The sequence below is a fragment of the Geotrypetes seraphini genome, chromosome 3 (assembly GCF_902459505.1).
Source record: "Geotrypetes seraphini chromosome 3, aGeoSer1.1, whole genome shotgun sequence".
Classification (NCBI taxonomy): domain Eukaryota; kingdom Metazoa; phylum Chordata; class Amphibia; order Gymnophiona; family Dermophiidae; genus Geotrypetes; species Geotrypetes seraphini.
This window is the reverse complement of record NC_047086.1, coordinates 108,693,567-108,718,284: the sequence shown is the minus strand read 5'-3', so window position 1 is coordinate 108,718,284 and position 24,718 is coordinate 108,693,567. Positions and strand designations below refer to the sequence as shown.

Here is a 24,718-nt window from a genome sequence, read left to right as displayed (position 1 = left end):
TTTAGTGTAGGGATCCTCATACTGGGTCAGGTTCCCAGAAGGGGGTCACAGAAACACAGCTGTTCACTCTCCTTCCCTCTAAACATCCACTATTATCTGTGCCCAGTAGGGGAAGTCAGGATCGGTCATGTGAATGTATGAGCTGCTGGTTCTGCCTCATCCTACTATGAAGGCATCCTTTCGTCTGGAAATCCATGTAATGTGCTAGACACTCTGGGATTACACTAGTGCTGCCCGATTCACGAAAAAAATTTTGATTCGATTCAGCCCATTGAATCGATTTCTTTGATTCGATTTGATTTTCCTGCCCAATTGGTGTTTTTTTTTCAAATATCCTGGTGGGTTTATTTTATAGCCCCTTTACCCTCTCCTACCCACACAGGCACTGTGATGTAAACAAACAAAAAAGACATTTGCTCTCTCTGTTAAATCCTAGCTCACATTCATGGTCTAACACCAGCTCTGGCAGGATACACATTTCAAATCTGACATATTGTAATCACAAAACAGAAAATAAAATTATTTTTTCTACCTTTTGTTGTCTGGTCATTATTCAAATCATGTTGGTCCCAGGCTCTGGTTGTCTTCTGATAACTCGCTTGCTAGGATCTCCTTCCCATTTGTTGTTTCCTTCTTTTTCTGTGCTAACCATCCATCTTCCATCTCTGTCCTCCCCTTCCATTTCCCTTCTCTCCCCCGGAGGTCTGGCATCTTTACTTTTTTCATCTCAATCCCTGCAGCTGCAGCGATGGACCCCCAACATACCTAGATCCACCATCTGTCTTTTTCTCAACTACCCTTTTATCCAGCATCTCTCCCTCCTTCCCCAGTGTAACATTTCTCCTTCCTTCCTTTCTGTCCTCCCCATCCATCTTGCCCTCTCCATGAGTCCAATATTTTCTTCCTCCTGCACGCTTTCTCTTTCTGTCCTTGCCTCTTCCTCGAGTGCCATCCCTCCTTCCCACCCCCAACCCAACATGCTCTCTCCCCATGCACCATCTCACCCTCCCCTCCAGTGTGTAGCACCTTTCCTTTCCCTCCTTTTCTTTCAAGTCCAGCAGCACCTCTTCTCCCTTCCTTTTACCTCCCCCATGCCCGGCAATACCCCTTCTCTCCTCCCTCCGCCCAACAGTACCCCTTCTCCCTTCCCTTCCCTTCTCCCCCTTTCTAGCAGTACCCCTTCTCCCTTCCCTCCCTCTGTGTACTTCTACACCAGCCCCCCGAAGGCCTGCCCCCCCTGAAGGCCTTCCCCCCCCCGAAGGCCTGCATGTTCCCCTCTTCTTTGCAGCGTCCTCCGGCTTCCCCTTGGCCTCCTGTTCTTACCTTCAGATAATTACCGGCCTGCAGAGAGGATCGCCGGTGCTGTAGCAATCCTTGCAGGCTGCCATTGGCCTCTCCACCACGTTCCGTCTGCCGCGGTCCTGCCCCTCTTCTGACATCAGGGGCAGGATCCACTCTATACTAACTTATCTGTGTGTAAAAACCTGGAATGACCTACCAGAAGCAATCCGGAAAGAGACAAACTACACCGCATTCAGGAAAAAGCTGAAGACCCACCTCTTTGACAATTAACTGTTTCAGCTTCTGTATAGCACCCCCTACTTCTAGGCCCCTCCCCTTGCTTCTCTGTACCCCCCCCTACTACTTTCTCACTTCCTCTTTGATCTGTCGCCTTGAGCTTGTATAGATTTGTGCGACTCACAAATGGAAGATTAGATTAGGAGACCTGAAGGCACAGGGAGGAGGGTTGGTTACCTTTTTAAACAAATCAGTTCGAATATATTCACCCGAAGTGAATCGGTGAATCGATTTGAATCGGAAATCAGGCAGCACTATTATATGCTAGTGCTGCCCGATGCAGGGCAAAAAGTTTCGATTCAATTCAGCCTATTGAATCGACTTTTCAATTCAATTCAATTCAATTGCTTTACCTGCCCGATAAGGCTTTTTTTTTTTTTTTTTTTTTTCAGACATCCTAGTGGATTTATTTTGTAGCCTTTCTACCCACCCCATCCCCTTTTCCCTCTTCAACCCCATGCCAGTACTGTGGTGTAAACAAAAATACTTTTCCTGTCTCTGTTAGGTTCTAGCTCACGCTTACTATCTAACACCACTCTGGTAGGATACACATTTCAAATCTGACATCATATAATCACAAAATAGAAAATAAAATAATTTTTTTTCTACCTTCCACTACCATCCAAAATTTGATTCTTTCTCGCTGTCTACCATCTCTCTCTTTCCCCCTGCCTTATGTCCTGGGTCAAACCTATAAATAAGATTTTTTTTTAAATGCTAAAAGTAAAATTTAAAACTATCCAGGAATATAAGAAGTTTGAAGTTCTATGTGTGTGCTGAGCCAACTCAAAAGCTTCTAGATGTTCTAAGTTGGAGAACTGTTTCTCATGCTAGGCTCCGTTGAAGATATCACCCCCCTCCCCCTCTTTAAGTAAGGATTTATGTCCTGTTCATAAAGAATACCCACTAAGTTTAAGTACCCTTCCTTTCTCTAATACTTCCCCCTCACATAGGTTCAGAATTATTTATCTGAAATTATTTATCAGAAGAAGGGAGCCCAGAGTAGGGTAGATCCACATCATAGTATACAGCAGCAGCTGTGGTGGACTGCCTTAGTGAATTTGTGTTACTATTACCCAGTAATAGAATTTACAGTAGCAGAGCAGCAACATAAATAATAAAGGAGAGAATGAATGGTTGTGCTTTAGATGCTATTGTAGCATCTCACCAGTAGGTGGCACCTTCATCACATTTTATTTTATATAGTAGTTTTGACATGAGCAACAATATTCCAGTACTGAAAGTAGTCCTAGTAAGAGGCTTTCTTTTGAAATTTTGATCATTTAGTGTAGGAGTCCTAAAAAGAATATAGCATTACGGTATCTGTAACAATGTAGATGTTTATTATTTTATTCTGATAAGTTCCTTCTAGATTCAGTACGCTAAGTGTTCAATTCCTTCCCGTAATCTGGGCGTTGCAGAAATCCAAACACTTTTCTGAGGACATGCTCCTCCCACCTCAGAGAGAGAGTTAGAGCCCCCTGTAGTTTTCAATTTCTGCAAGCAATCCATGCAGAAGTCTTTTGGATTTGCTCTCCATCTGTTCTATTATTTTTTTGCTTAAAGTTTGTCTGTGGCTTGAGTGCCTTGAGACCCCTTTGTGGTAGTCTGTCGGAGGAATGGATACAGTCCTGCAGAGCTGGATTGCTGCTTCGCTGAGAAACTTTGGTGGATTTGTGGAGCCAGCTTGCTATGTGCCACCCTTCCTGGGCTCGGGATCCATTCCCTTGGGAGCTCATTTGCCCTCTGACCTTGTCAGGGGTTTAAGCGCAGGCTGTATGTGTCCCATGTAAAACATCCTCCAGGTTTCAGGTTGAAGACTGCATTTCCCACCCCTGGACGCATAGAGAAGATTTGTAGGGGCGGAAGTTACAGTCAATGTCCGTCTGACTGGTAGTCAGAAAATCTTCAAGACTTGTCATTTTGAAGCTATTCTGAGGCAGAAAATCCTTTTCCTCCATTCAGCTGCACTGAAAAAAGCTGACAGGCAGGCACTTCAGAAACTGTGAGTACACCTTTATTATTTCATATGGGAATTCAGAGGTGGTCTGTGAAACTCTCTATAACTCACTTTTGAGAGTTTATGAGCATAGGATTCAGGTCTCCCACTTTCCGAAACCCCAAATCACTATTTTTAATTTTTGCCATTTTTACCATGAATTTGCTAGCGGCGGCCATTTGGATTTTAATTGATTTTTTTTTTCAAAGTTTTATTTCTGCCTCAAACCCTTCGATTTTCTTAAAAATCGTTTGGGATGAACTGCCCAGCTCCTAATCTGTCGAATGTGTACATTGATTGTTGCGGATTGGTGCCAGATCAACGACCGTATACCGTGTGCCACAGCATGCTGGGGGGGGCGGGGGGGAGCTATGGGCTTTGCCTCCTTCAGGCCCTCCAGTGCTGGGGAGCCAGCCTGGGTCTGTACTTTCAGAAAAATATCTCATCCAGAGGTCGTTCTGGAGTTTGGTGCCAAATGCCTGCGTTCCGAGTCTGGGGACTCTTTTGGCACAGTGCGAATGCCTTAGTATGCAGTGAAAAAGGTGTGAATTTTCAACTTTCTTTTTTCGGCTCTTCTAGAAAGTGTATTCTTCTGACCCAGCTCGTTGGACACAACCGGCGGGCATGTCGGTTTCTTCTAAACCAATTGCACCAGTGGCAGAGGTCCTTTTTCAGGAGCCCTCTTGTCTGGCTATGACAGAGCTTGATTGCATTATGCCATATGGATATTATGCCGCTTTTGTCTCCTGACCTTCTTTTATTTGGGATCTGGCTAATACCCTTGCTGAGACTAGTCAACATGGTTGCCCTGAGAGTCTGGATTTGGATGAGGACCCCTTTGTTGGTAACCCTTTTTTAAGCGTGGTTTTTTCTACCATTTTATTTTGGGGGTTCTGAAAGCAAAACAGAAATAGAATCTCCTCTTTCCATGTCACAGTGTTCAGTCATGGATCGTTCTAATGTACTGCCCACATTTTTCCATCCAATCCACAGCTTTTTGGTCTGGTTACAGAACAATAGGATGCCCAAGCTTCTCTTTCTGTCTCTCAAGCTATGTCTAAGCTTTCTCCACTAGCCTCTGCTTTTCAGCAGTTTTGAGAAACCTAAGGTGGATTCCACCATGGCGCAGGTTACCTGGCATACAGACCTCCCTAGTGATGGAGGTGTAGTATTTAAGGACTCCCAGAATCTCACAGTGGATATTATATATATATATTTTTAAAACAAACCTTTTTGAAATGGCTTTTTCAGGCATCAAGGCGACGGCAGCCTCCTTTGTGGTATGTGACTGTCACACGAGATTGTGCAAGGTCCCTCTGTGGAAGTGGATGCCTGTCCCCAGATAGTGCTGGACAGTGTGAATTATGTGGCGGACACCCTTTCTGATCTCATTCGAATTGTTACCGCTTCTGTGGTGTCTGCCGTTTCTGTGGTGTCTGTGCGCCAGCCTCTTTGGACCTGTCCTTTGGCTGGGAACACTGCCTCCAAGGCCACTTTAAGCAGATTTCCTTTCAAGAGTCAGCTTCTTTTTGGGACAGGCTGGTATTGCTGACCGCCGCCCTAAGTCTCTCCCTGTGAACAAGTCTCGCTGGCCTTTGGTAGTGGACGGTAGTAATTTTTGTCCCTCCTGCTATTTTTGTCAGAGATCCTTGGGCTCTTCCTCCCAGAGATATTCCCAGGGATACAGTCCCTATGACAACACTTCTAATTCCAGCTGTTCTCCGACATTCAGATCCCAGGCAGCTACTGCTCCTAAACAGCCTTCCAGTGGACCACCTTGCTTAGTTTTACCAGGTGTTGATTCGCATGTCTTTGGATAAATGGGTGCTGGACATCATTCAGGAGGGGGACAGAAGATAGATTCTTTTGCCTGCCTCCGGATTTGTTTCTTGACTCACCGGCAGATTGTCCGGAAAAGGAGTCAGTGGTCTGAACTACTTTGCAGCATCTCTTGGACATCTGAGCACTAGAACCTATTCCATAACACAAATTAGGCTTCAACAGATACTCTTTATACTTTATCATGCCAACATATGGCTCAGAGAACTGGAGGGTCCATTCTAGATCTCATGTCAATCCCTTGTTTCTTGTGGATTCCTTATTTCCGAAAGGAAGCCATGTGCACAGTCATTGCTGCTGTCTTCCATGGGGAGTTCTAACATCCTTGGATCTCACACAGGTTTTCCTCCATATTCCCAATATTTCCAGAGCACCGCAGATTTCTGTGTGACCATGTTCTGCAACAGCATTTCCAGTCCACGGCTTTTCCCTTTGGGCTCACGATAGCTCCCTGCACTTTCACAAAAGTGATGGTACTTGTAACAGTTTTATTTCCACAGGCAGGATGTCCAGGTCCAACCTTTCTTGGACAACTGGTTGATCCGGGCTCTGTCTCGACATTAGTGCATCTGTATGGTGTAGATGGTGGCCTTTCTGCTACAGAACTTGGGTTGGATTGTCAACTTCAAAAAGAACCAATTGATGGAGTCTTGGAGTACCTGGAGCTTCTCTTTGACACCCAGTAGGGTAGTGCGCTTCTTCCCGAGTCACGCAGACCAAAACTTCAGCACCAGATCAAAGATCTCCTGAACCTTCCAGCTTCCATGCTCCGCAGTTGTTGGGGTCCATGTTAGCCTCCTTTTAGGTGGTCCCCTGGACCAGTGTGCACATGCGCTCTTTACAGGAGTCCCCTCTCTTTCTGTGGTCTCCGCAACATCATCCCTTTTAGATACCTCTTCCCTGGAAAGAACCAGCGTGCAGAAGTCTACGCTGGTGGCTTCAGGGAGAGGCTTTCCACCAGGGCAGGTTTCTTTGGATCTTAGAGTGGTTAACTGTTATGACAGATGTCAGCCTGTTGGGTTGGGGTGATAACTGTGGGGACCACTTTATTCAGTGGCAATGGTCTCCTTATCAGTGGTGTTGGTCGATTCATCGTTTAGAGCTTCAGGCGATTTACCTGGCGTTACTCGCTTCCAGCCCACTCTGGAAGGAAAAGCGGTGCGAGTGTTCTCAGACAACGCCATGGTGGTTGCATATAGAATTTGTCAAGTGGGCAAAAGAAGCACTCCCTTGGGTCAGGAGGATCGCATGCTGTTTGGCTGGGCAGAGTTACGTCTTCTGTCTCTCTTGGTGGCGGGAGTCGTCAGACTTTCTCGGTCAACCAGTCCTGGATACAGGAGAAGGGTCCCTCTCGGGGACAGTGTTTCCATCTGATCGTACAGCACTTGGGTTGACCCCAGATACACTTGATGGTGTCAATAGAGAACTTGAGGGTCATGCGCTTCTTCAATCAACGAAGAGAGCATGGAAACTTAGAGCTGGATGCCATGGTTCAGCCCTGGCCAGCTCACGAGCTCCTTTATTTGTCCCCTCCGTGGTCTCTGGTTGGTCGGGTTAGCCGCTGGATAGCAACACATCCCAGCTTCATGGTTCGACTGGCCTCATCATCCGTGGTTTGCGGATCTCCTCAGTCTTCAGTGGGATAAGACGCTAAACCTTCCTCTCCCTAGAAACCTTCTCGGGCAGGGTACGGTGCCCATGGAGACCCACAGTGCTTTGGTCTTCCAGCATGTCTCTTGAGCACTCAGCCTTGATGAGTTGTACTTCTTCAGAGGAGGTCCTCTCGACACACTTGAAGTCTAAGAAATCCTAAACTATGGCTTCTTATGCCTCATACTGGAAGACTTCCTAACAGTAATGTGCTAAGGACTGGGTGGTGCCTGAGCGTAGACCCTCCCATTTTGGTGGTCCTGGCTTTTCTTCAGGCAGGCTTTGATAAGGGTTTAGCGGAGGCCTCCCTTAAAGTTCCAGTAGCAGACTTTTCAAGTTTCAGGGCACGCAGGGGTTCTGGTTCACTTCCTGCTTATCCAGATGTGATTGGGTTTCTGAGAGGGGACCGTTGTTTGCGGCCTTCCTTGTATCATCCTTTATCCCAGGACAAGCAGGCAGGTATTCTCACTAGTGGGTGATGTCATCCGACAGAGCCCCGATACAGACATCTTGCAAGCATGTCTTGCTTGAAGAAACTCAGAAGTTTCGAGATGCCCGCACCGCGCATGCGCCAATGCCTTCCCGCCCGATGCTCCGGGCGTGTCTCCTCAGTTCTTTTTCTTCCGCGGAGCTGAGAAGTCTATCTTCAATTTGCGCCCATTGAATCTCTTTTTTTGCCTTCTTTTTTGCTACGGGTTGAGTTCTTTTGGCTCTCCTGTGCATTTATTTCTTTCTTTGATTTCTTTTTCAAAAAAAAAAAAAAAATTTTCCTTCCGATACCGGGTCGGCCGCGTGGCTGGGGCCCCGCGCCTTCAACCTTGCGGCAGAGCTTTTCCGGCCTATGTCCCGGCCGATCACCGGTTTTAAAAAGTGTAGCAAGTGCCAACGCGCGATTTCGCTCACGGACCCTCATCGACGCTGTTTACAGTGTCTGGGACCGGATCACTTCCCGAAATCGTGCCGACCTTGCTCCACTCTGATGGCGAGAGCGTTTAAGCGTCGCTGTCTGCTGTGGGAGTCCATGTTCAAGATGGAAGCTTCATCGGATCCTGCAGCTTCGACATCGACAGGTGCTTCGACTCCTTCTGTGAAGCCCTCTGCCTCCCCGGCTGCTTCGGGCCTCCTGAAACCAGCGTCGTTCACACCGGTTTCGGCTTCGGCGCCGGTGCCTTCATCCGTCTCCTCGGAGCAGGTATCGACCCCGACAGTTCCTCCGGTGGTGCTCAAGGTGCTGAAGACTGGCAAGCAGAAGCACGTAGCACCCAAGGAGCGCGGAGACCGTGCGGAAGGGCCCCCTTTTGGTGCGGATCCCTCCATACCGGCTTCGTTGCAGTCCATCCTGGAGGCTCAGTTCGTGGAGCTCATGCAGACCATGGGGCCTCGGCTGATTGCCACCATCCAGGGTGACCTTCCAGCTTCGGCTTCGAGGGGCGGACCGCCCCCTCCTCCTCGCCGCACTACCTCGTTACTCGGCGAGGAGGAGCAGCGAGCGGTGTCCGGGTCCTCGAGGAGGTCCTCCGTTAGCACTGTATCTCCTTTGGAACCGATTTCCTCGAGGAGGGCCTCCCTTAGTGATATGCCTCCCTTGGAGCCCATCCCCTCAAGGAAAGCCTTGTTTAGTGACCTGCCTCCCTTGGAACCGATTACTCTGCCCCATGACTCAGTGTGGCGTCCACCTTCGGGGCCACCCAGTCCTGGGCATAGCAGGAAGCAGGACGAGTTCTTCCGAACCCCTTATCAAACCTGGGCGGCGTCAGGGGAGCCTCCAGCTCTGCCGCCTCTGCGATCGACGGCATCGAGTCCAATCTGCTCCTTGGAGGCGTCTGAGCCAGTTTCTCACAGACGGGCTCGATCCCCTTCCAGGCATCGGGAGGGGCATCGATCCAGACATTCTTCGAAGCATTCCTCTCGACACTCGACCGTCTCGCCTCAGAAGAAATTGCCTCGGTTGGGGTATGCTGCTTCGACTGGGTCTCCTCCTCCGGGCCCAGAGTTCGAGGACCCCGAGGTTTTCTACTCGTCCTGTTGCTCGCAGGCCTCTCTGGAGCCTGAAGCCTCTTCTTCTTCTAGTCCGTCTCGCAGACCGGCGACGGCAGACCAACTGTCCTTTTCATCGTTCCTCAGGCAGATGGCGGATGACATGGACATTACTCTCGATGCTGGGTCTCGATATTCCAAAGAGTACCTCGATACCATGCACTTGCCTCGTCCTCTGCACAAGCTCCTCGACCAGACCTTCATGCGATGCTTTGAGTCTCCTTACTCTATCCCTGCGGTCCCTGGCAAATTGGATGCGCGGTACCGCACGGTGCATCATAAAGGCTTCGAGGGTCCTCACCTTTCTCACCAGTCCCTCCTGGTCGAATCCTCGCTCAAGCGGTCTCATCCTGGCCAGGTCTATGCTTCAGTGCCTCCGGGCCGCGAGGGCAGAACCATGGATAAGTTTGGTCGACGCATCTATCAGAATTCGATGATGGCGTCTCGAGTCCTGAATTACAATTTCCACTTTGCAGCCTACTTGGAATTTTTTCTATCTGTGCTTCGGAAGTTCACACCATACATCGAATCCCAGGCTAGGTTTGAGTTTGAGGAAGTGGTTGCTTCGCTGTCCCAACTTCGGCTTCAGTTAATGCAATCTGCCTATGATGCGTTCGAGCTCTCCGCCCGAGCGGCGGCCTGCTCGGTGGCGATGGTTGCGGACCATTGATATGGACCCGAATCTTCAGGACCGCCTGGCAAACGTCCCGTGTGCTGGGGCGGATCTTTTTGACGAATCCATCGAGACTGTCACGAAGAAGTTGTCTGACCACGAAAAGTCCTTCCAATCTATCCTTCGGCCGAAGCCTAAGCCTCAGCAGTCTCGACCTTCTCGTCCGCCATTGATTTATCAGAGGCGTTATCAGCCGAGGCAACCTCCTCCTGCGAGGCAACCGGCGAAGCATCAGCCTCCCCAAAAGGGTCAGCCTAAGTCTCAATCGCCTGCTGTCCCTAAGACCACTCAGCCTTTTTGACTGTCTCGTCGAGGGCATAACCAACCTCGTTCTGCCTCCCCCTGTTTTTCCCATCGGAGGACGCCTCCATCATTTTTATCATCGCTGGGAGGCCATAACAACCGACCTCTGGGTCCTTACTATCATCAAGGAAGGATACTCTCTTCATTTCCATCGGGTCCCTCCGGACCACCCTCCAAGAGAGTATCCTTCCAACTTGACTCAGACCGCCCTTCTTCTCCAGGAAGCTCAGGCTTTGCTCCGGCTTCGTGCCATGGAGCCGGTCCCGACGGACCAACTGAACCAGGGGTTTTACTCCCGGTACTTCCTTGTTCCGAAGAAGACGGGCGACCTGCGACCCATTTTGGACCTCAGGGCCCTCAACAAATTCCTAGTCAAGGAGAGGTTTCGCATGCTGACACTTGCTTCTCTCTACCCTCTCCTCGAGCAGAACGACTGGTTATGCTCTCTGGATCTCAAGGAGGCCTACACTCACATTCCCATTCATCCGGCCTCCCGCAAGTTCCTCAGATTTCGGGTGGGACATCTACATCTGCAGTATCGAGTGCTTCCATTCGGCCTGTCCTCGTCTCCCAGAGTCTTCACGAAGTGTCTGGTGGTGGTGGCTGCTGCACTCCGGAACAGGGGTCTTCAGGTATTTCCATACCTCGACGACTGGCTCATCAAGGCCCCGTCAGCTCCAAAGGTCATTTTGGCGACCTTGACAACGATCTGCTTCCTGCAGAGCCTAGGCTTCGAGATCAATTTTCCCAAATCTCATCTGCAGCCTACCCAGTCCCTTCCCTTCATCGGGGCGGTACTGGACACCATCCAGCTTCGAGCATTCCTTCCTCCTCAGCGCATGGATGCTCTTCTTCGTCTCTGCCAGTCTGTATCTTCTCGCCAGTCCATCTCAGCGAGACACATGATGGTCCTCCTGGGCCACATGGCCTCTACAGTTCATGTGACGCCCTTTGCCAGGCTCCATCTCAGAATTCCTCAGTGGACCCTAGCTTCTCAATGGACTCAAGTGTCAGACCCGTTGACTCGACACATCATAGTCACTCATGCTCTTCGGCAGTCTCTACTTTGGTGGATGACCTCTTCGAATCTATCCAGAGGTTTGCTGTTTCACATTCCTCCTCATCAGAAGGTTCTCACTACCGATTCCTCGACCTATGCCTGGGGGGCTCATCTGGATGGGCTTCGCACTCAGGGATTCTGGACCTGTGCGGACCGACTCCATCAAATCAATCTTCTGGAGCTCAGAGCCATCTTCAATGCTCTTCAAGCTTTTCAACATCTGCTTCACGACATGGTGGTCCTCATTCGCACCGACAATCAGGTCGCCATGTATTATGTCAACAAGCAAGGGGGCACGGGCTCGGCCTCCCTCTGCCAGGAAGCTCTCAGAGTCTGGGATTGGGCGGTTTGCCACAACACCTTCCTCAAAGCTGTCTACATTCAGGGGAAGGACAATGTCTTGGCGGACAAACTGAGTCGTCTTCTCCAGCCTCACGAATGGACACTCCACTCCAAGTCCCTTCATCAGATCTTTGCTCAGTGGGGAACGCCTCAGATAGACCTCTTTGAGGCTCCCCACAATTTCAAGCTGCCTCAGTTTTGCTCCAGGATCTACGCTCCTCATCGCCTCGAGGCAGATGCTTTTCTGCTGGATTGGGGGAATCGCTTTCTGTATGCGTTTCCGCCATTCCCTCTCATTCAAAAGACTCTGGTCAAGCTGAAGTCCGACCATGCCACCATGATTCTGATAGCTCCTCGGTGGCCCAGGCAACCTTGGTTCTCCCTTCTACTTCAATTCAGCAGCAGGGAACTGTACCTACTTCCAGTGTTTCCTTCACTGCTTACTCAGCATCAGGGGTCTCTGCTTCATCCCAACCTGCAGTCTCTCCACCTGACAGCTTGGTTCCTCTCAACGTAACTCAGCACCAGTTTTCCCAGGCGGTGAGGGATGTCTTGGAGGCTTCCAGGAAGCCTGCTACTCGTCAATGCTACTCCCAAAAATGGACTAGATTTTCTTCATGGTGTATTTCCAATTCTAAGGAGCCTCAGCGAGCCTCCCTATCCTCTGTTTTGGACTATCTTTTACATCTGTCTCAGTCTGGTCTCAAGTCGACATCTATACGAGTCCACCTGAGTGCTATTGTGGCTTTCCATCAGCCTCTACAAGGGAAACCTCTCTCTTCTCATCCTGTGGTTTCCAGATTTATGAAAGGACTTTTTCATGTCAATCCTCCTCTCAAACCGCCTCCAATGGTTTGGGATCTAAATGTTGTCCTTTCTCAGCTTATGAAACCTCCTTTTGAGCCTCTGAGCAAGGCTCCACTAAAGTTTCTCACTTGGAAAGTGGTTTTTCTGGTGGCCCTCACATCTGCTCGCAGGGTCAGTGAGCTTCAGGCCTTGGTGGCGGACCCACCTTTCACAGTATTTCATCATGACAAGGTGGTCCTCCGCACTCACCCGAAATTCCTGCCTAAAGTGGTCTCTGAATTTCACCTCAACCAATCCATTGTGCTTCCAGTGTTCTTTCCAAAGCCTCATTCTCATCCTGGAGAATCAGCTCTTCACACTCTGGACTGTAAACGTGCTTTGGCTTTCTACTTGGATCACACCAAACCACACAGAACTGCTCCTCAACTTTTCGTCTCCTTTGATCCAAACAAGTTGGGACGACCTGTACTTCTTCACTGAAAGGGTGGTAGATCATTGGAACGAGCTGCCTCAGAGGGTGATTGAGGCCAGCAGCGTGTTAGAGTTCAAGAGAAAATGGGATATTCATGTGGGATCTCTAGGAGAGTAAGAATCAGGGAGTGGGTCATTGGTATGGGCAGACTCGATGGGCTATAGCCCTTTTCTGCCGTCAATTTCTATGTTTCTATGTTTCTATGACCTGTATCGAAGCGCACCATCTCCAACTGGATGGCGGCTTGTATCTCTTTCTGCTATGCCCAGGCTGGATTACCCCTTCCCTGTAAGGTCACAGCCCATAAGGTCAGAGCAATGGCAGCCTCTGTAGCCTTCCTCAGATCGACACCGATTGAGGAGATTTGTAGGGCTGCCACTTGGTCCTCGGTTCATACGTTCACCTCTCATTATTGTCTGGATACTTTTTCCAGACGGGATGGGCAGTTTGGCCAAACTGTGTTACAAAATTTGTTCTCCTAAGTTGCCAACTCTCCCTCCATCCCATTGAGGTTAGCTTGGAGGTCACCCACTAATGAGAATACCTGCCTGCTTGTCCTGGGATAAAGCAATGTTACTTACCGTAACAGTTGTTATCCAGGGACAGCAGGCAGCTATTCTCACGTCCCACCCACCTCCCCTGGGTTGGCTTCTCTGCTAGCTACCTGAACTGAGGAGACACGCCCGGAGCATCGGGCGGGAAGGCACTGGCGCATGCGCGGTGCGGGCATCTCGAAACTTCTGAGTTTCTTCAAGCAAGACATGCTTGCAAGATGTCCGTATCGGGGCTCTGTCGGATGACATCACCCACTAGTGAGAATAGCTGCCTGCTGTCCCTGGATAACAACTGTTACGGTAAGTAACATTGCTTTCCCTTCGTTTCCCTTCGTTGAATCTTACCTTCGTTCTACAGGGCCCTGTGGAAGCCCCATTCGAGCTACTGAAACTGCTACTCTTCTGGGCCTGATGCTCAGACTGTCTTTCCGGTTGCCTTTGCCTCGACACAGTGTATTTCAGAGCTTCAAGCTAGTTCGTGTGGAGACCCTTTCTCCGTATTACAGACACTGGAGTTGTTCTCCGTATTGTACCTTCCTTTCTGCTGACAGTAGTTTCTGTTTTCCTTGTCACCCAGGAGTTTAGTTTGCCTACGTTTCATTCCACAGGCTTGGAGCTCAAGGATGAGATCTTACACAAGGTGGATGTCAAGAGAGTCTTGCTCCATTTTTGGAGAGGACTAATGATTTTCAGATATCTGATCTCCTCTCTGTCCTGAGTGCTCTGCCTTGACGTAGTCGGCAAGCTGCCACCAGTTTACTTTTAGGCCCATTCCACTAGAAGTGTTGCTGCTTTGTGGGCAGAGTCTTGCACATTTCTCCAGATGAAATTTGCAGGGCGGCTCCTTGGTCCTCTCTTCCTACCTAAACTTATTTTTTTTCCCAAGTGGATGTGGCTGCTCATTTTGATGCCACTTTTGGGACCTCAGTGTTGTGGACAGCCTCTTCTGTCCCTCCCTAGATACTGCCATTGCTTTGGTACGCCACCTAGCGTACTGAGTTTGGAAGGGACGTAACAGAATGGAAGATTAGGTTTTCACTTTCGATAATCTTCTTTCTGTTAGTCCCTGGAGGATTCAGTACTGCCCACCCTCTCAGTTGTTCTGCATCACCTGTTTTCTTTGGCCTTGGTTATTCTCCTTCCAAGCTTCAGGATCTTCCAGCCCATTGACGGATCCTGTGGGAAGCTTTCCATTCTGTGAATATGCATTACTGAAGGCTGTTTCATGTGGGTGCTCATTGCACACAGCAGGTTAGTTCTACATTGTACCTCAATATATTTCTGTGTTGTCTTTGTGCCTGTTTATGCTTTTTTTCATGTTTTGCAGAGCAGACCCATTCACAAATTGTTTATGTTGCTAGGGAGCTTCCCCAGTACCTTCTTTCTTGCCATGGATTTGTTCAGATATGTTGCTTGGCTTTGTTACTGAACTACAGGGGGCTCTAACTCTCTCTCTCTGAGGTGGTAGGAGCATGTGCTCAGAAAATTATTTGGATTTCTGCAACTCAAGATTGCAGGAAGGGATTGAACACCTAGCATATTGAGTCCTCTAGGCACTAATAGAAAAAAACAATGAACTGGAGCAGTGGTCCTTACATTTGTCCTAGGGGACCCCCAACCAGTCGGGTTTTCAAGATATCCCAAATGAATATTCATGTGTGAGATTTGCATAACTTGCTCATGCATATTCATTAGGGATATCTTGAAAATCTTACTGGCTGGGGTTCCCAGTAATCCTGTAATCTTACAGGATAGGTTTAAGAACCACTGAACTGGAAAATTATAGTAAAAGATGATTACCACCTCAGACAATATGACATGGATTATAATGCTCAACATTTAGAATATCATTGCTAAAAGATTTTGGTGTATCCATCATGACAGTGTTTCCTAAAGTGTCATTCTTAACATTTAATTTTATTAAAGCATTAGGCAGAAGGAAAAATATTTTATCTGGCTTTTTTCCCCTCTGTATGATATAATGATTTCATAAGGACTTTTGGAAATAAATCTTGTAAAAAAAGAAGTTTGCTTTTTTTCAGCCACTGCAGTTGTCAAATGTCTGTGCTTTGGTTTTCAGGTCATACCTCACAATTTGCACATGTCTTGGGGGAATTTAGCTTGCATTGTTTCAGTAGTTCATGGTGAATTACATTCTGATACAGTAGGTCATCACTGTATCCAGAGTGCTTACAATCTAATTTTTTTACCTGAGGCAATAAAGGTTTAAGTGTTATGCCCAAGATCACAAGGAGCATTGGTGCTATTTAAATCCTGGCATCCCAAGTTCTCAGCCTGCCAATTTAAAATACTAGGCTGCTTCTCCAAACCCCATGAACTTACTTTTATTTAGCATAGTATGTACTATTAAATAAGTAATTAGACTTATTGTAAACTTATACAGTATTATTCCTGTGTATGCTTGTTGTTTGTGTTTTTTTAAATGGTGATTACCTCTGAAACTAAATGACTGGTTGAGTAACCTATGATTTGGGGTCTGCCAGACTTAGATGACTAGAGACAAAAAAGTTGGTGCAAGATAGCATGAGCAGAGGACCTTTGATTTTGGTTGAATGCACCCACAGAAACAGTATAAAATGGTATGAGCTGACAATGAGAATTGGCATTAAAGGAAATTCTTGTTCTTCCCCCTAAGAATCAGAAATGACTATGACAACCAGTGCTTCTTTTTGCCTTCTCACAAACCATTTGTTTCCAAACCTGTTTTCAAGGTTCTGCAACTGGTTAGATTTTCAGGATATTCAAAGTGAATGTGCTTGTGAAATATTATATGAACTTCTTCTGTTGTATATAAATATGTCTTTTGGATATCCTGAGCATCTGGCAGACTGGGATTTAGAGGACTGGTTTGGAAACCACCATCCTAAACTTCTGCAAGGAAGGACCTGAATGAATTTGAGCATGATGGAGTTTTGGACTGCTTTCAACCTCACTTAATTACTGTATTTGCTTTCTTACAAATGTTGAGTTACTAGTGTAACAATAATGGCTTTGTTTTAAAATTTGTGTGAGCATATTCTTTGCTAGAGGTATTGATGTGTGGTTTGCTCTTATTCTTAAACAGTTACAGTAAGGAGAAGGCATAGGCGACGCTCACAATGGGGTAGAGGTATCATTAAGAAGAAAAAGCCAAATAATTTAAAGAAAGATGAAGATGATGCCAAGGTTGGTGAGGATGATAACCATGTAGGAGAAGAAAGTGAGACACTTGAGAATGGAGAACTTGAGGTTAGCACAGACTACCATGATAATGGAGAGGAAAATGGAGATTTGTTTGTGACCAATGATGAGTCGTCATGTGATCTCATGTATAGAGATGCTGGGCAACAGAATCTCAGGAATGGTATGATTGAGACAGAAACCAACAACTTTGCATCAGCAGAAGAGGAGAGTTCAAATGAATCATCATTGGTAAACAGCATTGTCACTTTAAAAACTGGAAAAGTATCCCAAACAAAGTCTTCCCTCAAAGAAGATTGTTTAAATGGTGATGTGTCACTTGACAGCTTGGAGGAACTACCTGCTAGAGTACTTCATAATGGTCAGGAGAAAGTAACTGACTTGGTTCTGTCTCATGGAAATGCTGATTTCTTCAGCAACAAGCAAAAGGATGCTTCTCTGTGTGAGCCAAAGGAAGAGCTAGGTGCTTCCAAAATCAATTCATGTAATGAAAATCAGGGAGGTAATCCTGTGAAACAGTCAAACACTGAGATACTGCAATGTAGCAATAATGGAAAACAACCCCGGAGCATAGACACTGAAACTACAGAAAAAGATGTGGATAAAGAAGGTATGTCTGTGCATTTTTTTTTTAAACTGATTTTGGGAGGCCTATTCCCAATACAGAATAAAGATTATACCTGTTTCAACTTTGAGTGACAGTAGGAAACTGTTTTATATTTGCAAAAATACCTTTCAAATATTTTGTTGCACCAAATATTTGTCATGCTCCTATAAACCCAGTAGAAACCTGCCCCAGGTACTTCAGTGCAAATCCCATTTAAATGAAAGGATTATCTATTACTCCCCAGTGCAGGAAGGTATGTTAAGACTCTAAAGACTTAGGGCAAGATTCTCAAAACTTACTTTGTCCTTAACATGGTCACTAAACCGGTTCCAGCCTGCCAGTATTTTACTAACCAATTACCAGAATAGCCTTTTCTGAGCTTCCTAGCAGTCTTTGACTCTGCCATACAAATGTAGTACAATGAGGTCATTAATACTAAAATAGTAGTAAAATGGGCTCATCAATATTTAAAGGAGCAGGTGATTCTCTATTCTTGTACAATCTCACTTTATTCCGTGACCAGTGGATTATTTCCATCTACCTACCAGGACTTTGTAGGAAGCCTGAAACTTCAGAGGCTTAAACCCCTCCCCCTCTTACCTCAACACTGTCCCTGTGAACCTCAGCCTTTCTTCCTATAAGCCAGGCTGTAGGAGTTTCTTTTCTTCTCGTATTTTATTTCGTATAATTTCAGTATTTGCGTTCGCGGTTTATGTCCTCGTGCTGCGGAGGTTCCCTGTGGAGACAGCTCAGACTGCGGGAGATCGCAGACCTTTGGGAAAAGTCTGCTTCTGGAAGGTTCCCTGCTTGTCAGTAAGCCCTCTGGACAGCCTACCCATCAGATTGGGGCTCAGGGGACTATTCCCTTGGGAGCTAGCTCACCCCATGTTCGTCCGCTAGTGGGTCGAGCATGGGTTGCATGGTTCCGTGGGAGCGCACCCGGGATCGGGGCCAGACTACGTTCCTCCACCAGGCATGTCCAAGGGTGGCAAAAGTGACTGGCTGTGGACGTCAGGCAGGTGGGGCACTCAGAATCAAAGTCCAGCTTTCCAGCAATTTGAGGCAGAGGATCTCCCTGTGAACTGCTTCAGATCTGTCCACAGTGTTTTCCTGTCAGCACATGTGTCTGTGAGTACAAGCTGACAGCTTGAATCAGCAATTTTTTGGGGGGAGGTCTTTAATAGGGGTTTTTAAGGTGGTTTTCCTGCATGCTTTACTCCCTTCCCTAAAATCACCGTTTTTTAGGGTTCTTGTGGTTTTCCTGTGCTATTTTTAGTTAAAATCAGCAGCAGCGGTAGCCATCTTGGATTTTTCCTGATTTGAATTTAAAGTTATTTTTTGCACTTGCCAGCTTCGTTTTTGAAAGAAAACCACATAAATGGCCTCCCCAGGGCAGGATGTGATAGATTCATGCCTCATTTGCGCTGGATGGCTGTTGGATGTGCAGCTGTGTTCCACGTGTGCTGCAACCCATGAGGGATGCGAGGCTTGCTCGGATTTGGTGCCTTCGACCTCCAAGGAGGGTCTTCTAGCACCTTCTGTCCCGACTCACATGAAAATAGTGTCAGGGGGCCCTGGGGAATACGCAGATGACATTTCAGTAAAACGCAAGTGCGTCTTGGGAGATAAACCTCGTAAATTATTCAAACAGTTCAAACCTAGTGCGCAGGGATTGTCTTCCACCATGAAGGATGGATTTTCCCTGGATTTTGTTAATATGCTTTATCAGGCATACTTGGTTAAAAAGTCTCTGCCTCTTTCCCTTCCACCGACCTCCGTGCTGGTCATAGGGACCCTGCTCCTGTGGAATAATGTCTTTTGCCTCCCCTTGGATGGCCAGTGTGCAGGATTGCAAGCCCAAGTCACTACCTGTGAACAGATCCTGCCCTTCCAGGGGTTCGGGGCATCCTAATTTTCATTCCTTCTGGCGCTCTTGTCTGTACTCGGGCCCTTCCATGGGCCAGTGATCCTCTTTGCCAGACCATGCTTTGATGGTTCTCGATGTTAGTTGTCCATGGGGAGTCATTCGGTGGCCCCTACAAAGAAACAGTTCTGACACCAGGCCGGTGTCTCACCCCTCACTGAGTGCCATGAATAGGGGGGCAGTTGTTGGCTTTTCTGGCGGAATGGCAGGCCATTATCTCTGACAGCTGGGTTTTGGAGGTTCTCGGGGATGGTTACTAACTGAAGTTTCTCTGGCCTTTGACTGAGTATTTTCTGGATTCCCCAGCGGGCTGCCCCGAGGAGGCAGTTTAGGTGCAGGCCACAGTCTGCAGATTACTCAATCTTGCGGCCATTGAACCTGTTTCTGAGCAAGACTTGGGCTCTCGGAGATACTCAATATACGTCATTGTTTCAAAGAAAAGCTCCAATGATTAAAGACCGATTCTGGATCTCAAGACAATCAATGCAGTGCTGAAAGTGCTGAGATGGTGTGCTCAGTGATAGCATCAGTGGCACCGGGGGAATTTCTAGCCTCCCTGGATCTGACAGAGGCATATCTCCACAATCCCATTTTTCTGGACCACAAGAAGTATTTGAGATTCCACATCTTGGGGCAACATTTCCAGTTTGCAGCAATGCCCTTTGGGTTGGCAGTGTCACCCAGGACCTTCACCAAAGTGATGGTGGTAGTGGCGGCCCATCTTCACTCCCTGGGTGTCCTGGTTCACCCGTATCTGAATGGCTGGTTGATCAGAGCTCCCTTGCTGTCTGAGGGGTATCAGGCTGTTCATCATCTGTGTACCGCGTGCCACAGCGCACTGGGGGAGGGGGTGGGAATTTCAGGTCTCACATCCTCCGGGTCCTCAAGGGCTGGAGAAGCAGGCATGGGATCTGGGAAGAAAATCCTGCCCGATGTTTATTTTGGATGATGGTGCCAAGTGCCTGCATACAGAGTCAGGGACTTCTGGGCAGCGCCAATGACTCGGCAAGACCTGGCCACTGCCTTAGGGTGTGTGTTTTCTTCTTACTGACCTAAAATACACTCACTCAGCTGCCCCTCACTATCTCTCTTCATTTATCTCCCACTATGATTCCCCCCACACCCCTCTTCCCGCGGTGAGCTTCGCTCAGCTGGTAAGCCCCTCCTATCTGTGCTCTTCTCTTGAGCTGTCAACTCCAGACTCCTTCCCTTCTGCCACTGCACAATATGCTTGAAACAAGCTAGCTGAATCCCTGCAGCGGGCTCCATCTCAGGCAGTGTTCAAGGTCAAGTTAAATGCCTACCTCTTTGAGAGTGCTTTTGACTCCTTACATCTCTCCTTGGGTTCTGCATCCCCAACCCTATATGTCATTTCTGTCTGTCCAAGTTAGATTGTAAGCTCTTCTGAGCAGGGACTATGTATAAATGTCAAAATGTACAGTGCTGCGTATACCTTTTAGCACTATATAAGTAGTAGTAGTAGTAGTAGTGTTCTCTTTGGATTTTATTCAACTCTTGTGGCGAGCATATTCTACAGACCCAGCTCTGTTGACACAGCAGTTGAGCAGGTGACCTTCAAACTAGGTCTTTCCATTGCTGGTAGTAACTCTGCGGGTCTCCTCTGTGCCACAGATCTGGATTGCTTTGGCTTGCAAATGAATGCTATGCCTCTCCTGACACTGCTTCCATGCTGGATGATGCCAATACCATTTTGCAGGTCAGTTCAGCAGGATATCTCCTGAGAGTTCGGATATGGGTGAGGACCCTGCCATCTGCAGACACTTCAAAATCTGTATCTGTCTACCTTCTCATCACAGATGCCATGAAACAGCTCAGCTTGGAATCTCATTCCATCTGCAAACTCTTCAAATCTATATCTGTCCACCTTCTCATCACAGATGCCATAGAAGAGCTCAACTTGGAATCTCATTTCTGTAGTGTTCGGTCATGAACCACTCTAATGATCTGACCTCCTTTTTTCCGGTACATCCGGAGCTCACGGGCCTGCTCGCGGAGAAACGAGATGCCCCTGAGAGTTCTTTCCAACTGAATTTCAGCAGCCTTTTGAATAGCCAAAGGTGGATTCCACAGTAGTGCAGGTTGCCAAGTGCAAAGTCCTCACTAGCAAGGTGTGATGCTTCAAGACTCCAAGCTCACAGAGTGGACATTATCTTGAAAAAGCTTTTTGATGTGGCTTCAGATATCAAGGCTGCTGCGCATTCATGTCACACAAGATAGCGCTGGATGCCCTTTGTGGCAGAGGATACCTGCCCCCAGCTGGTGCTGGAATGTGCAGATTATGTAGCAGATGCCCTCTATGATCTCATATGAGTTCTCAGTAAGGTCTCAAAGAGACTTGAACAAACTAGGGGAATGGGCGACGAGATGGCAGATGAAGTTCAACGTTGAGAAATGTAAAGTACTACATGTGGGTAGCAGAAACCCAAGGTGCAGCTATACGATGGGAGGGATATTATTGAAGGAGAGTACCCAAGAAAGGGACTTGGGGGTAATGGTGGACATGACAATGAAGCCGACGGCACAGTGCGCAGCGGCCGCTAAGAAGGCGAATAGAATGCTAGGCATAATCAAGAAGGGTATTACAACCAGAACAAAAGAAGTTATCCTGCCGTTGTATCGGGCGATGGTGCGTCCTCATCTGGAGTACTGCATCCAATATTGGTCGCCGTACCTTAAGAAAGATATGGCATTACTCGAGAGGGTTCAGAGAAGAGCGACACGTCTAATAAAAGGGATAGAAAACCTTTCATACGCTGAGAGATTAGAAAAACTGGGACTCTTTTCCCTGGAGAAGAGGAGACTTAGAGGGGATATGATAGAGACTTACAAGATCATGAAGAGCATAGAGAGAGTGGAGAGGGACAGATTCTTCAAACTTTCGAATAATAAAAGAACAAGAGGGCACTCGGAAAAGTTGAAAGGGGACAGATTCAGAACGAATGCTAGGAAGTTCTTCTTTACCCAACGTGTGGTGGACACCTGGAATGCGCTTCCAGAGGACGTAATAGGGCAGAGTACGGTACTGGGGTTCAAGAAAGGATTGGACAATTTCCTGTTGGAAAAGAGGATAGAGGGGTATAGATAGAGGATTACAGTCCAGGTCCTGGACCTGTTGGGCCACTGCGTGTGCGGACTGCTGGGCACGATGGACCTCTGGTCTGACCCAGCGGAGGCACTGCTTATGTTCTTATGTTCTTAACTTACGCAGTGTCAGCGCGTCAGACTTTTTGGAACCGTCATTGTGCAGGTGATTCTACCTCTAAGTGACTGAGCAGACTCCTTCTTCAGGGTCTGCTACATTTTGGTAAAGGTCTGGATGACCTCATGGCCAGCAGGGCGGATTGCCACCCTAAGTCATGGAGAACAATTCTCAGCGCCCTTCGGGAGAGAATTGCAATACTTGCCTCCCTCCCACAGATTTCATCAGGGTTCCTAGGGCTCTTCGACCCAAAGATATTCCCAAGGACACTGACAATGTTAACAATTCCACTTCCAGATGGTCCACATGCATCAGGATCTCGTCCCAGCGTAGCTCCTAAGAAGTCGCAATGATGCCAGAGGTTTGGCGGTGCTCCCTCAGATTGAGAACCGGCTCTCTCGGTTTTACCAAGAGTGGTTTCGACTGTCTTCTAATCAATGGGTGGTGTTCATGGGGGGCGGGCACAAGATAGACTTATTTTGCCTTCCTCCAGATTTCTTCCTGGACTCTCCGGCAGGATGGCCAGAGGAGTCAAAGGTTCACACTACCCTGCAACATCTCTTGGACATTCAAGCGGTAGAGCCCTTCTGGAAAAAGAATCGGACTTAGGCAGATTCTCCTTATACTTCATTGTGCCTGGAGACCCATTCTGGTTCTAAATATGGTCACAGCTGCTGTTCCTCTGGGGGAGTTTCTGGCGTCCTTGGATCTCGGAGGAGCTTATCTCCATATTCTGATCTACCCAGTTCATCTCGGCTTTCTGCATTTTCATGTTCTTCAGCAGCATTTCCAGTTCGCAGCTCTGCCCTTTGAGCTAGCGATGGTTCCCCACATCTTCCCTAAAGTCATAGTTTTCGTGGCAGTCTTGCTCTGCATGAGGGGTGTTCAGGTCCATCCCTATCTGGATGACTGATTACTCCAGGCTCCATTTCAACAGGAGTGTGAGCGAGTGGTGGAGATGATGGTGTGTCTCATGCAGCACTTGGGCTCCATTGTCAACTTCAAGAAAAGTCAGCTGATGCCATCGCAGACTTTGGAATATTTGGCTGTTCAGTTCAACACGCTACAGGGATGCATTTTTCTTCCCAAGCTGCATAGACAAGGCTTCAGTAACAGATCTCTTGGTATTCCAATTTCCCACAAGATGGCATTATTTGCTGGTGTTGGGGTCCATGGCAGCCTTCCTGGAGGTAGTACCCTGGCACAGAGCGCATATGCATCCTCTTCAGGAGTTGCTTCTTTCTTGATGGTCCCAGCAACATCATCCCCTTCGGATGCCGCCCCCTGAACAGAGCCAGCTCACAGTAGTCTTGTGCTGGTGGTTTCATGGGGAAGCTCTCAGGCAAGACGCGCCTCTTCAGATCACGGAGTGGATTACTCTCATGATGGATACTAGCCTAGCAGGCTGGGGTGATCATTGTGGGGATCGCTCCATTTAGGAGCAATGGACTCCATTTCAGAAGCGTTGGTTGATTGCTCATCTGAAGCTTCGGGCCATTCATCTGGTGCTGACGCCTATATTGAGCACTCTGGAAGGGACAGCAGTGCGAGTGTTTTCAAACATCGCCACATCAGTGACATATGTGAATTCGGCATGGGGGCATGAGCAGTGCTCCCTTAGGCCAGGAAGCTCAAATGCTGTTTTGATGGGCAGAAGTACCTCTTCTGGTTTTCTTCACAGCACGTGTGGCCGGAGTTGAAAACATGCAAACAGACTTCCTCTGTTGACAGGTCTTGGATCTGGGAGAATGGTCTCTCTCCTAAAGAGAATTTTGTCTTATAGTACAGTGCAGGGGCTAGCCACAGATGGACTTGATTGCTTCTGCCAAGAACTCGTAAGTCAGGCACTTCTTCAGTCAAAGAACAGCACCAGGAAGCTTGGGTGTAGATACATTGGTTCATCCCTGGCCAGCATGCAAGTTCCTTAATGTGTTCCCTCCATGACCTCTGGTTAGTTGGGTCATCTGCAGGATTGCATAGCATCCAGAATTGGTGATCCTAGTAGCTCTGGACTGACCTCGCTGTCAGTGGTATGCGGATCTGGTCCGTCTTCAATGGCTCTCTCTTCATCGCAGCCTCAGCCAGGGTCCAGTTCCCCACTGCGCTTTGGTCTTTCAGTATGGCTCTTGAACGCTCAGCCTTGATGAAGCTGGGATGTTCTCATGTGATCGTCTTGACATTTTTTGCACTCCAAGAAACCCTTTACTATGGCTTCTTATGTCATACCATGGAAAGCTTTCCAGCAGTGGTGTATTAGACACTAGGTGGAGCCAGTGGGTGCTCCTATTCCAGTGGTTCTGGCCTACCTTCAGGCAGGTTTTGATAAGGTTTGGCAGTGGCCACTCTTAGGGTTCAAATGGCAGGTTTTTTGTTTTCGAACGCACAGTGGTTCCATTTCACTCAGTGACCAGATTTCTCTGAAGGGCACTTCGTTTGCATCCTCCTTTGCATC

The 24,718-nt window shown here is 47.8% G+C and overlaps 1 protein-coding gene across 3 annotated transcripts in view; it reads left to right on the top strand.

The window, feature by feature from the left end:
• Nucleotides 1-24,718, top strand: part of ATAD2B (ATPase family AAA domain containing 2B) — a 528,611-nt gene that overhangs the window by 442,213 nt on the left and 61,680 nt on the right. For 2 of the 3 annotated variants that reach the window (XM_033936343.1, XM_033936342.1), the window contains exon 25: nucleotides 16,400-17,125. The exons of the other annotated variant lie outside the window; for it this stretch is intronic. In XM_033936343.1, coding sequence (XP_033792234.1) covers nucleotides 16,400-17,125 — 726 coding nt within the window. The remainder of the gene's footprint in view (nucleotides 1-16,399; nucleotides 17,126-24,718) is intronic. 3 annotated transcript variants of the gene reach the window in all.